The sequence below is a fragment of the Acromyrmex echinatior genome, chromosome 18 (assembly GCF_024713525.1).
Source record: "Acromyrmex echinatior isolate Ae372 chromosome 18, ASM2471352v2, whole genome shotgun sequence".
NCBI classification, from domain to species: Eukaryota; Metazoa; Arthropoda; class Insecta; order Hymenoptera; family Formicidae; genus Acromyrmex; species Acromyrmex echinatior.
This window is the reverse complement of record NC_141869.1, coordinates 5,655,586-5,668,243: the sequence shown is the minus strand read 5'-3', so window position 1 is coordinate 5,668,243 and position 12,658 is coordinate 5,655,586. Positions and strand designations below refer to the sequence as shown.

At 34.7% G+C, this 12,658-nt stretch overlaps 2 protein-coding genes across 2 annotated transcripts; one reads left to right on the top strand and one right to left on the bottom strand.

Moving 5' to 3' along the window:
* Window positions 1-7: 7 nt before the first annotated feature.
* Window positions 8-8,127, top strand: LOC105144843 (uncharacterized). Its single transcript, XM_011054045.2, has 2 exons — window positions 8-1,912; window positions 7,214-8,127. Exons 1-2 carry the CDS (start codon window positions 676-678, stop codon window positions 7,435-7,437), a joined length of 1,461 nt encoding a protein of 486 aa, XP_011052347.1. The 5' UTR covers window positions 8-675; the 3' UTR covers window positions 7,438-8,127.
* Window positions 8,128-8,180: 53 nt separating this feature from the next.
* Window positions 8,181-11,232, bottom strand: LOC105144842 (U3 small nucleolar RNA-associated protein 25 homolog). The gene is made up of 2 exons (XM_011054044.2): window positions 11,077-11,232; window positions 8,181-10,652 (listed from the first exon to the last, which is right to left on the bottom strand). The coding sequence occupies exon 2, from the start codon at window positions 10,602-10,604 to the stop codon at window positions 8,271-8,273; it is 2,334 nt and encodes a 777-aa protein (XP_011052346.1). The 5' UTR covers window positions 10,605-10,652; window positions 11,077-11,232; the 3' UTR covers window positions 8,181-8,270.
* Window positions 11,233-12,658: the final 1,426 nt, after the last annotated feature.

The following is a 12,658-nucleotide window of genomic DNA, read 5'->3' as shown; positions in this document are numbered from 1 at the left end:
GAGTACCTCGTATTGATATAGATTCGATATAGTTTCGCCGACGAAATAAAATGACGTTCCGTTTTGCAGCAATAGATCGCTCGTAAAAGAATCTCTCGTAAGTCACTCGGAAACTGTCGGACTGTCGTCAAGATTTGGCATAAGCTCGGGCCATGTGGCAGGTACGCGAGGACGCTTGCGCGAGCTGTCGAACACGTGGTGAACTCTGCAAAGCCGAGCTTTCCCGCGGCGCGTCGCTCGCCGAGAGCTTGCAGTCGCGCGTGTTATCGCTGCCAGGACGCTTCCTCTCGATCAGCGTCTCTGTTCCGTATTTACTATCTTTATATATGGGTGCTTGAGGCAACAAACGATCAAGCGATTAACACGAGCCAGGCTCGAAAAGAAGGCACTAAAATAAACGATAGATAACAAACTCGTTTCCTTTATTTAACTACGAATGGCAGTTGATAAAAACCGCCAAGAATCATCGAAGATCATCGTTTTTGCTGTATGCAAATAGTTCTCCGGAGAACTGTACAGAAAAATTTCGAGAGAATCAGCATCGCGATGAACAGCGAAGAGAAGATATCTTCTCCTGCGATGCGCGCGAGAACACAGAGTCATGACTGAGAAAACCGAGTTAATCCGTCTCAGATTTTCACGTTGAGACATTTCGAAGATCACACGCGAGTCGAGATGAGCAGGGAGGATAGCAGCGGCGAGGGAAGATCGCAAGACGCTTTCTCGCCGGATTCTCCGGTGGATGTACCGGCGAAGGATCCGAACGCGGGGATCTACGAGAATCGTGGATCTAAGAAGATCATCCGCGTGCTCACCGTGATGGCTTATCTGTTCTCAGTGAGTTTCGTGGCTATTCTGTTGAGTGCTTATTACATATTCTTGTGGGAACCGCCGAATCCGAGGCTCATACAACGAGAACGTTTGCGGGCGGATCCGCAGATGCAGTTCTTGATCGCGCCACCCTCGGAGGAGACGAAGAAGGACAGCAACTTCCTCCTGCAGAGCGAAGGCAATCCCATGCACAAATCTCTTCTCATGGGTCGCATGGCGCATCACATGTACGATGTCGATGATTTCCAAAATAAAATAAAGCTCGAAAAAAAATTAGAATTAAACGCGGCATTGCTGAAGCTGAAACACTCGCTCGTGGACACCCTGCGTGCTCAGAGACGACATTCGTCGCAAGAGACGACGAAGTCCAGCGGATTCAACAATTCGTTCGCGGAAAAAGTGCTTAACTCGACAGTTCGTCCCGCGGAGAAGATGATCTCGGTAAATCGACACGGTAAATCCGCGAGTGAAAATATATCCGAAGGAAAGACTTATAATGATCTGCCTGTAGAATTCGTGGATTCTATGAGTACTCTGAACGTTGAAAGCACGTCTTCCACATCGAAGTTCATGACTATTCCCGAAACTAAAACAAAGCAGAGACTCGATAGAGATTCTATCAATGTCAATCCAATTATCGACAAAAAGAGTCTCGATGCCATTGAATCGTACGTTATTGACGAATTCAGTAACGTGACGAGAAATAGCGACATTATCAATGGTAGCGATCGACGCGTTTTCGAAGACGAATCTTCCAAAACGATTCATCATTTTCTGAAGATTGATAAGAAAGAAAATGAAACTGATGATCGCCGGTTGATTAACAACGACCGAGAAAATAATTCAAACGGTGTACAAACGAGCATTATATTGGAGAAATACATAAATGATGGTATTAGAAACTCCCAGGAAAATTATTCTTCGAACGACCAGATCGGACAAATCGCGCGTGACAAAGTATCGATCGACACGTCATCTCGCGACTCAGGACTTATCGACGATCCGAGATTCCATCAGATGTCGAATGACCCGACTGTCGTAAAATCACGGCCACGCATCGCGAGAATGAGAAATTCCGAAGGTGAGAGAATTCGCGCTGATCTGCCAAGCCTCTCTTACGGCGCTCAGATAAACAGAGCCGCGCGAAACGTGACTGTGTGATTATACAATGAATATATGATTATACAATGAGCGTTACGTCATTCTCGGTTTCCCTACTGAGTCGTAACGTTTCCGCGTGTGAATAAATTCACAAAGCAGGCAATTCTGTTTTTAGTAATAGCGTATTTTTAATAACAAAATAATACAACCGTATAATTCTAAATTAAATTAATAAGTATAATAAAAAGAAATAAATAGAAGTTTAAATAATCATTGAATTCGTGTTTCTGTTAGCTCTGAAACTTGAAATGAATGATTATTGATGCTCTTGCATCTGCTGGAACATCTGTTGCAGTTTATGCTCTCGTCAAAGTCTGTTGTTCGTTCGAATATAAATAAATATGCGAAGCATTTGGTTGTTCATTGTTTGAAATTTCTGAATTTACATTAAATTAATTTACCTCTATTGAATATTTCTTCGAATCTATTTGATATTATTTTATGTTCTTATTACAAATGTAAATTATATATCTTATATTTATATTTTTAATAATTTATATTTGTATTTATATTTTTTAAAGATTTTAAAATACTTTTTACTTGAGAAATAGAGATTTTACTAAAACATATTCAACCAAAAAGTAATTTTCCTTCTTGACTAAAAAAAAAAAAAGATTTTTAACAGACATGACAGATGGAGAGCAATGATTAAAGCCTTAGAAATAAATCGATGGATTGGTATACGATGATTATCCGCGCTGTCACTGAGTAATAAGTGAAACAGGGTCAGCTCGATCTATTATATGGCTTCTTCAATGTTACATCACATTCAAGATCCGATAACTCCTGAATATATTATAATTAATTATTAGATGATATTGCAGTAAGTAAATCTCTGCTTACGAAAAAACTATAAAATAAAAAATTCTTAATTTTGGGAATAATTATTGTATAAAGCGTTAATTATAAGATAAAAATAATTAATCCTAAAATGCTATCGAGATACGTAACTTTTACGTATAAGTGAGCAAAGTAATTAAGCACTAAGCTATGCCTCCAATGGTAGGAGATCCAATCTGCTATATTAGAAGCTGAAATAAGCAAAACTTTTAAAAATTGTATTCGTTATATGTCAGTTTAAATCTCCCAGTAGTCACTATTATAGTAGAAAAAATGATACGTGATTTCAATTTTTAAGCAGTTTAGTGTTATTATTTTGTGTTTTTATATATTTCATTTAAATGTGGAGATATGTTAGACTACATACTCCATATCGTTTTAAGATTGAATTGATGCTTATTCCTTCTTTCCTTTTAAGTTAATATATTTCATTTTTGTTTATAAAAGAGATAATAAATATTCTTATTAAAAGTATGAAAACTTGTATGATACATTCGTGTAACATTAATTAAGAGTGGCCTACTTCTGTGTACTTACTTCTACTTACTTAAAATATCGATAGCAATACCGTGTCTCTCAATAACGATAACATTCTAATGTTAATACAAATTTCGAACTGGAAAAATTTTACACTATAAAATATTAATAAGAAACTATCATTGATGAATCGTATATACATAAAAAAAAATAAGTAGTGTATTTGACACTAAAAGTAAACAAAATGTCTCATGAGTTAAATCTTTGAAGTATAAATACAGATTTAAGGAAAAACAAAAATATTGGGCATTTAATTCTAAAAGCTCAAAGGACCCTTTTTCGCGATATTTCACAGAGTAAAATATTTCATTCAGTATTTGCGTCGAAGACACTTTACATAATTTAACGGATACCCGGCCATAATTTCCTAGAATCTGTAGCTGTTTTCGCGCCTGTTTTCTTGATTGTAAGAAACTTACACCAAGAGAATCGAATAATGCACCTTGTTTGCTGAAGAAAAGATCAAGGGGCTGCGTTGTGACGTTCTATTAAAACAAAGGCGCGCCACCTTTTATGGGACAAGTAAAACGACAAAGTTACGTCGATCCATTCTCGAAACGAAATTGCTTAGTAGTTCAGGCAGCTCTCCCGTCTTTATTCAACTCTCGTTACATTTAATTCCATTTCGAGACTGTGCTATATCTCACCGATAAAATATTCTGCTCGTCTTTTCCCTAATTTTTTTTTCATATATTTACGAAACAGTTCTTTTAAATTAAATAAACTTTTAAGGAAGACGATTCTTTTTCAATGTAAATTACGCGAATTTTCTGCAATTTACTTTAGAAGAATCGTCTTCCCAAAGTAAAATGTTGCATGCTTTTACGACGTTACTTTCTACGACAAAAAAATTCATTACATCTGTAATCCATTTTTTAAACTTTTAATTATACTTGTATTTATTGCGCGTTTAGAGAAAAATATGCTAACAAGTGTAGAATATTGAGTATAAATGAATTTAATTTGCGAAATACTTGATATTTTTTTTTCAAATTAAATCCATTTATATATTATTCCATTTATTTATTATTATTCCACTATATATAAAATCATATGCAACAATATAATTCTTTTTTACGCATCAAAAAACGTTTTTGTATTCCTTTTTTATGTTCTTTAGCTGTTTATAGATTTGGTTATAGATTTGTGAATTTTGAATGATTTAAACTCCAGTGAATAAAAAACTTACAAATAATAATAGTACTTGTTTAAATTATATAAAATATATACACAGAGGATACAAAACTTTAAAGAAATGACTATAGTGTGTAAAAACTCAAAAGTTTTATGTGAGCCAAACTTTTGAAATCCCTCTTGAGATATATAATTAATTTTCTACACACTTATAAGAAAATTGCGGATCTTTTTTGTGGTTCCATTATTTAGGAAACGCGAAAAAAAAAAATTTTTTAATCTTATAAATATTTAAAAATTATTCAAACATATATTTTTTATTTTTTGAAAAAATTGTTTGAAAATTATTATTACTAAAATCAATCATTTTAAACGAAAATCTTCGCATAAGTTTATCAGCCTCTGGCTGGCGTGAGAAGCGAAAGCTTCTCTGTGGACTGATCAAGATTCCGGAGTTTGCGCACTGGGTGCTGCTTCCCGGTGCACCTATCCGAGGTGGGTGTGCTTTTTTTCCGTATTCGCGACGTACGGGGCGAGATACGGCCATCCACGAGAGCCGGCACACAGAAATAGCCAGCGGTAAAACGCGCGTTTAGTTCCGTGGTGAAAACGAAAGAGCCAAAAGCTCGTGGCTTATCGATCTCGAACGCGTGAGTCAACCCTTCTCCGCACAATCTCAAACTTGCGAGAGCGAAGTTCGTCTCGGCGAGGCACGCCCTGTCGCGTCTGCGAAATGCGTCTCTCTCTCTCACTCGCGATGTGATTGAACAGATATAATTCGAACAAGAGTACCTTTAATTATAAATGGAATCTGCGAAGGCGCAAGGACAAATCGAGCATCCCGGAAGCATGTGATGTGCCGCTGGAAATAAACGCGCGAATGCGTTTTAACGTCGAGGTACGCTTACTTGGAAATATAACGCAAAAAAGAACTGTCAAAAATTACTCAAGAACGTAATTGTACTGATTAGTTATGCGGCATCGTTAATGTATTTATTAAAAAATATTTAATCAAAAATGTCATTCCTAAGAATTTATTTCTAAAAATATTTTAGAATTAAAATTTATCCACTGCTTTTTGCAAAAATAAATTCATCCAAGTTAATAGATAGTTACGATAGATGATTAACGACTTACAAAAACGTTGTATGATTTCGACAATTTTTCCCGGGAAAAATATTTCCGACTCTCACACAAGCTGAATGCTATTCCAACGCTTGCGATCAACATCACGAACGTGGATCGTTTGCTTTTCAGCCGAGAGAAAAAGCCTGCACATTATACGATTTCTTTCGAGTTCTTCTCGTCGAGGTCCATCCGTGGGACGATGATCGTCTCATCGATTGAGACGTGAATTTTCGCAGAATCGAGGATGCAATTGCCACGAAAAATGAGCGCCCACAACGTGATGGCGAGCATCGGTCGCACCCTGGGTAATCGCGAGAGCAAACCGCCGGCATCTAATGAGATCCGTTTCGCTGGGGACGAACGAAAAGATAAGCTCTATGAACCGAAACATAAGCAGAAACTGGTACGAGTATTAACAGTAGTCGCGTATGTCATATTTGTCAGCATGGCTGCTATACTGCTCTCCTTGTATTACACCTTCGTTTGGAATCCTAAGGATCAGGCAGTTAGAAGGACGAGAATCGACAAGCAGGAGTGTTCAAAGACTCCTTCCCTCGACTCTCTCACGACTCCGCCAATCTCAAACGGTAAAGGCGTTGTCACTGCAACGCGAACTTTCGTTGAGAATTTCACGCTGATACATTAAAAATCATATAAAATTATAATTTTACGCTTCATTCTACGAAGAATTTACAAATCTAGCTATAGATACAGATCTAGAAATAATTTTGTTGGACTATCAAAATTATTATATACAGAACACTCAAATATAATGAGCAATGCTGTAAAAGGTTTCGACATGATAGCAACTAGTTTGAGCGTCCTACAAAATTATTTTGATGATTTATTTATTTTCTGATCTATATTCAATTAATTTTGAAATACTTCAGTAAAACCGTATTTTCCGTAATCGGGACACATTTCGATGAGAAGACATTTTTCAATCAAAAATTAATTCCGAAAGCTCCAGAAGCCTTAAAAAGTTTTATACAATAATATAAATTTGTATAAAACGTACAAGTTTTATACAATAGGAATATATTTTGAAAATTCTGTACGCTATAAATTTCATGCGTGAAAGTATTAGGTGTTGGAATTAATTCGTAGCGTTTTACAAGTGATGGGAAGTACTTTCATTAATGTATTTTTTAATGCTCATGTGAAATAAATAACATTCTTTCATTAAAAACGCTACGAATTAATTCCAACACCTAATATAAATGCCTCGTGAAATATTAATCTTACAAAATTCGCATAATATAAAGAAATATCCTATTAAAATAAAAAAAATTACTTTGTAATATCAATAGAAATAAAAAATTCGTCTTGCGAATATTACATTTTATAAAATGTTTGAAAAAATTAAACATAAATTGATTTCTGTAAATAATATAATATCTTATACGACCGCGTATATGTGATAATATTAACTATAGAAATCAATGTCTTAAACGGTCTAACTGGATCTTAAATGCTTGTATGATTCTGTGTAATTTTTTTGTAACGTATTACAAATATTTTGTGTGTGTGTGTGTGTGTTTTGCAATTATCTTTACAATTTAATGATATTCTTTTTTCACAGAAACGCAGATCGAAAGGATGACAGCGAGATCTACGACGGTAGAAAATAAACAGTTGGAACAAATTGATTTATCGATCACTCAACAACAAAAAAATTTCTCAGAAGTCTTCACAGAAATTGCGGATGTCAGGGAAACGTCCGTAGAGTTCACATCAATATCAACAACAGGAAATTATCATAATTTCACTAGCATTACGAGCGAAGATGATGAGAGTGTTACATAAGTGAATGTATGATCAAACTTTTCACATCTCGTGTTGAAAGTAATAAAGTGCAAGGAAATCGAACTAGTAATCGCTAATAGAGTATCAATATCTATTAGTACATTTAGAGAAACAATTCTCTTTTAGTTCATTATGGACAGAAAACGTTAGAAGTCGTATTGATCTGAATTTGCCAAATGAGAAACCTAATAGAGACTAGGAACTACTCACTGAGACAAATATAGAAACTAAATATATTGAAATAATTTTAGTATCTAATTGTCTATAGAATTACATGAATGGCACTATTGCGAAGATATGATAGAAGAAATTAACAATAAGTAATGGAATTACAGAGAAAATTATACATGTATATTCCATCGCAGACTTTATCTCTCTTATTCAAATAAATCAAACAAATTTTGTACCTTCATTGTGTAATAAAACGACTAAATTACAAGTGTAATTTTTCCTGAAGGATTATTTGTTCAGATTTTTTTCATCAAGTTTCTTAGTATTATATTGATAGTTAGAAAAAACTCAAAAATATTTTTGTAATTATTAACATTGGAAACAGAAGTACATGCAGCAATGATAAAATAGAAATTCATTATAATTCTAACGTAGTTTTTTATCGTGATTAACATTTACTCGATAGATGTTTTATGTAAATTTTTTATGATTATTAATAAAGATCCTATATCGAAATAATTATTTTACATTTTATTTCTAAAATAATTACTTTATTAACGGCGACAGCGCAGTTGTATAAAATTACGCGTTTATTGTAGTTATTAAATTACTTATAATTATCTCTTCGCACGAAATACATAAATATAGAAAGATAATTCAAGTCAACATTTAATTGTGTGTACTTTAGATTCTGATTCTATCATTTTAGTGGCTCTATTCTGACCCACTATTTGGGCAAGAGTTATAGCGTCAAATTTATTGTAAATAACGGTTACCGACATATTGTATTCCGTACCGGAACGTGGATTCTGATACAGATTATCCATCAGATTACATATTTCACTGTAGAAATGTGGATAAGTAGGCAACTGGTAGAATATAAGGTGACGGATACCCTTTATTCTCGTTCTGCGCCAGAAATGCCAGCGTTCTGTATAGAGGAGAAAATGTGCGTCGCTGTGAAAGAACATATCCCTCGCTCGGGCGACTTTTCGATCCTGAGTATACTCGCTGATCATCGTGAAACTCATCTTCTCCTTCATCATGCGATTGCGCAGATATACAAAGTCGAAGTAGCACGGCACGTAGATTAATGTGTGATTGTATATAGGATCCGTGTATCGCGGCAATATTTCCTTCAGGAAGAAATCCAGTCTGCTATCAATAGCTTGACAAAGATCGGAAGCGTCGAATCTGTAGAAGACCTGTGGAACTTTGATGGTCACATCACAAATCGAGCCTGGTTCCAATGCATTCAGTACTTTCACTTGGCCGGCGTAGTTAAAGCATTTCCTGATCAGCATCGTGTTTATATATGGTGTTTCGATACTGGAGAAGATCAATGTCTGTCTGTAATACTTCGTCCAGCCATTCACGCACCAACTTCTGAGACGAGAGTAATCGATATCGTGAGATTTTTTGGGTTGCAGATGCATGTAATCCAACACTTGATACAGATGATCCCAGTTTTGCATGAGAACCGTGTCAATCTGGTCCATGATTAGCAATTCTATAGATGACAAAAAATCATAGTCTCTCACCGTCTCGCCTTCTGCACCTACTACTCTCCTGAGACCCAATGGCGAACCGATTATAATGTCGGAAGAGTAGAAATTCGTATACAACTTGAGAGTTTTCTTGGTAAGCGCCATGCCTATCTTGAACTTGTCGTCGATATTTCCTTGCAAGGTCAGTTCGTAATCTATTGGTTTAGGATTCTTCTTGGGCATCGCTAATTCATTTCCAGTAAAATCTTCCATAAACCGCAACTTGTTGATGACAGAACCGCCTTTGTCTTCTCCAAACAAAATCGAGATAAACATCTCGACTATCTTCAAACAAGAATGTTTGAATGGCACTATTATAAGTACTTTGGGTCTAACTAAACCCTGATCCTTGTACTCGTCTGGAACTTCTCCCATGCCACTACGATTGGCCTTTGCTAACTTTGCATTATGATGCAGTATTTTTGTTCGGGTCTTCAGAACATGATTAATTACATGCAGGCAATAAACGAATCGTATTTCATCGGCATTGGAAAATGTTCTTCCAGGATAATGCAAGTCTTGATAATTATTTATCACTGAAAACAATTCCTTTTGAAGAGAAGTCAAAGATGAATTTTTTTCGACAGCATTTTTTATGTTATTATAATTAGTTTTAATCAAATTATTTTGAATCTGTGATTTTACATGCAATTTGTTCCAGTTGACGTTCTCAATCAGAGTAGGAAGCTTACCATAATTTGTATATTGTTTCTCTTCATCATCCAAAAGCTTTTTTACTTTTACTTTGTCATTTGAATCAACAGCTGGTTTTGGAATATGACATACCAGATTTCCCAATGTAGGCCATAATAACGTCGTGGTTTCTGTAATCTGAGGTGTTGCAGAGACTGATTTATACAGTTCATCATCCATATCATTACGTAGATGCAAAGAGAATGGATCTCTCAAATGACCAATGTCTTCTTGGGCAGTCTCAGCATCTTCATAATCATCCTCTTTCATCCTGAATAAAATCTCTTCATCCTGATCAGAAGATTCTTCATTTGCTTCAGATTCTTCATTATTTTCTTCAATGTTTTTCTTTTTCATTCTCTTAATTTTTTTCATTTTTCCCTTCGAGTCTGTTTCATTTTTATTCTGTGTATCAGAATCTTCGTTTTCACTTTCTGAACTTGTCACAATTGGCTTTCTTAATTTCTCTACTAAATTTGTGTGCTTATAACCAGATAATTTAGATATATAAAGCATCCAATGATCAACTTCTTCTTCAGAACTGTCAGTACTTTCCTCCAGTCGCTGACGTATTTTCTCCTCTTCCATTATTCGCCTGCGAGCTTCAATTTCTTCATTCTTTGCATCACGTTCTTTAATATAAGAGGCTTTCCTTAAATCGAATTTTTCTTTCTTTGGCTTTGGTCGCTTTTCATAGCGTTCATCGATTTTTCTCTTTTTATAATGGAACGACCGCTTTTGTTTCATCGGAGCCATTGGAATAATGTAATTCTGATTTTATCTGTATAGATTATATATGTATTGCTAGAGAAAAAGAACATAAATACATATACAATTAATCAAATTTAAAAGTTTCTAACATAATAATACAATTTATATTTATTTCTTTATTGCGAAATTTTATTTTTAATAAATATACTGTTACTTCAGCTGGCAACATGTGATAAGAAATAAGTAGCATAATAATTAATCTAACGTAAGTTTTCATTCATATTCAATTTATTCATATTACTTGAGTTTCTAGTACAACTTGTGTTAATTTTATTGTAAAATTTTATTTTCAATAAATATACTGTTAACTTTATACTTTAGATAGTAACATGATAAGAAATGATATGATAATCAATTTAACCTGACATAACTTTTCATTTCATACTCAATTATTGATAAAAAAATAATTAAATTGTAGTATATCAATTTAAACAAATCCAATTTTCAGTAAACCTACCTTAGAGTGCTCGCTCAAATTTAATTAATCATTCTGTTTCCAATAATTAATTACATATTTTTGTATACAATAATCTCACGTGCACATAACCTATTTCCGACAATCTTATCCTATAGATAGTCTGCACGATTCTGTCCTGAGGATTTAGTACAGTCGCGAACCATATTTATTTTCAACGATACGATTTTATCGATAGTGTCAGAAAATGTAGTTACGTAGTTCCCAAACTCAGATTTCTCTCTGGCGATACAAACACTAGACTACGAACTAAAGATGTCTACAGTACTGCACTACGCAGATGCACCAATAACATGCGTAATCATTTATCCCGAGAAGAATGAACCAATCACGCCAAAGCAAAAAGGAAAATGTGCACGCATTGATGCGCGATTACTTCACGCGAATATGCATTAGTCGCCATTTTGAAAATGTGAAATACGTTATACTTTCACGGCGTTCGCAATGCCTATAAACATCATTGTCCTTGTTGTTTATCGGATGTTCAACAAGGATACGAAATGACGTTTACAAATGGAATGTATTCTAGATGCGCCAATTACAAAAGTAAAACCGATGCCAGATGAATTCTTATATTATTTTTTAAATAAAAATATTAATATCTTTACAAAAGATTTAAATAATAACACAGTATTACGTTAATTTCCAATTGTTCTTATCTCGTCTTATTTAGAAGAGAATTTGTTTGAATATTATATCGTAAGAATTACCGCAATATTCATTCATATCTATTAATTCACGTCATTGTCGTTTTTGAAAGATGTCAAAACACATTTCAATTAATTAATTTCAATTAATTAAGGCAATTAATTGAGACAGTCGCTGAAAAGAATGAGAAAGACTCACCATCGAAACAGCGTTCTGTTCACTGTTGCGCCAAAAATGTCCGACTTTCTGGAACAATCCAAAGTGTTGCACGAAAACTGCATCCTCTTTTAACAAACATTCGACGTGACTAACATCGGCACTTTACACTTCAATTCGAACACGAACGCGGGTGCGGAGCTAAGTAAACGCCACTTCGTCGATACGATTCGCGATTCGGAGTCGTGATTAACGACTTTCGAACGATGGTAAGATGCCTTTTCAGTTTTCATACTGACGCTTGATGTTCATTTTCGGCATCAAAATAAGTCATTTGATAGAAATTGACGAATATCAAGCGTCAATTTTGATCGCGTGACTTATTTTGACGATGAAAATGAGCATCGAGTGTCAGCGTCAGCACGAAAAGACGATCTGTACGCGCGCGAACTTTACGGAAATGATCGTTGAGAGGAAACCGGAAAGGATATGATTTTGTCACGATGACGACAAGATCGCATCTAGCGCGGCTAAATTCAAATCGGATCGTGTTAGTAGCGAATTTAAATAAAATTACGTTTTCGATACAAACGATATGAAAAAAATAGACGAATTGAATTGAACGAAAAGGAAAATTATTTCTGTAAATCTTTTGAAAAAATCAAAAAGATTGATTAAAAATTTTTAGAGTTTTTTTGTATTTGCTTGTAAATGTCGAATGCAAAAAACATACTTCCTTTAACAAATCTTAAGTCTCAAA

Excerpts from the sequence above, each read along its gene's own strand:
- LOC105144843 (XM_011054045.2), top strand. The coding sequence starts at position 676 with ATGAGCAGGGAGGATAGCAGCGGCGAGGGAAGATCGCAAGACGCTTTC. Across the intron at positions 1,913-7,213 it reads GAGAATGAGAAATTCCGAAG|AAACGCAGATCGAAAGGATG; the intron begins GTGAGAGAATTC and ends CTTTTTTCACAG.
- LOC105144842 (XM_011054044.2), bottom strand. The coding sequence starts at position 10,604 with ATGGCTCCGATGAAACAAAAGCGGTCGTTCCATTATAAAAAGAGAAAA.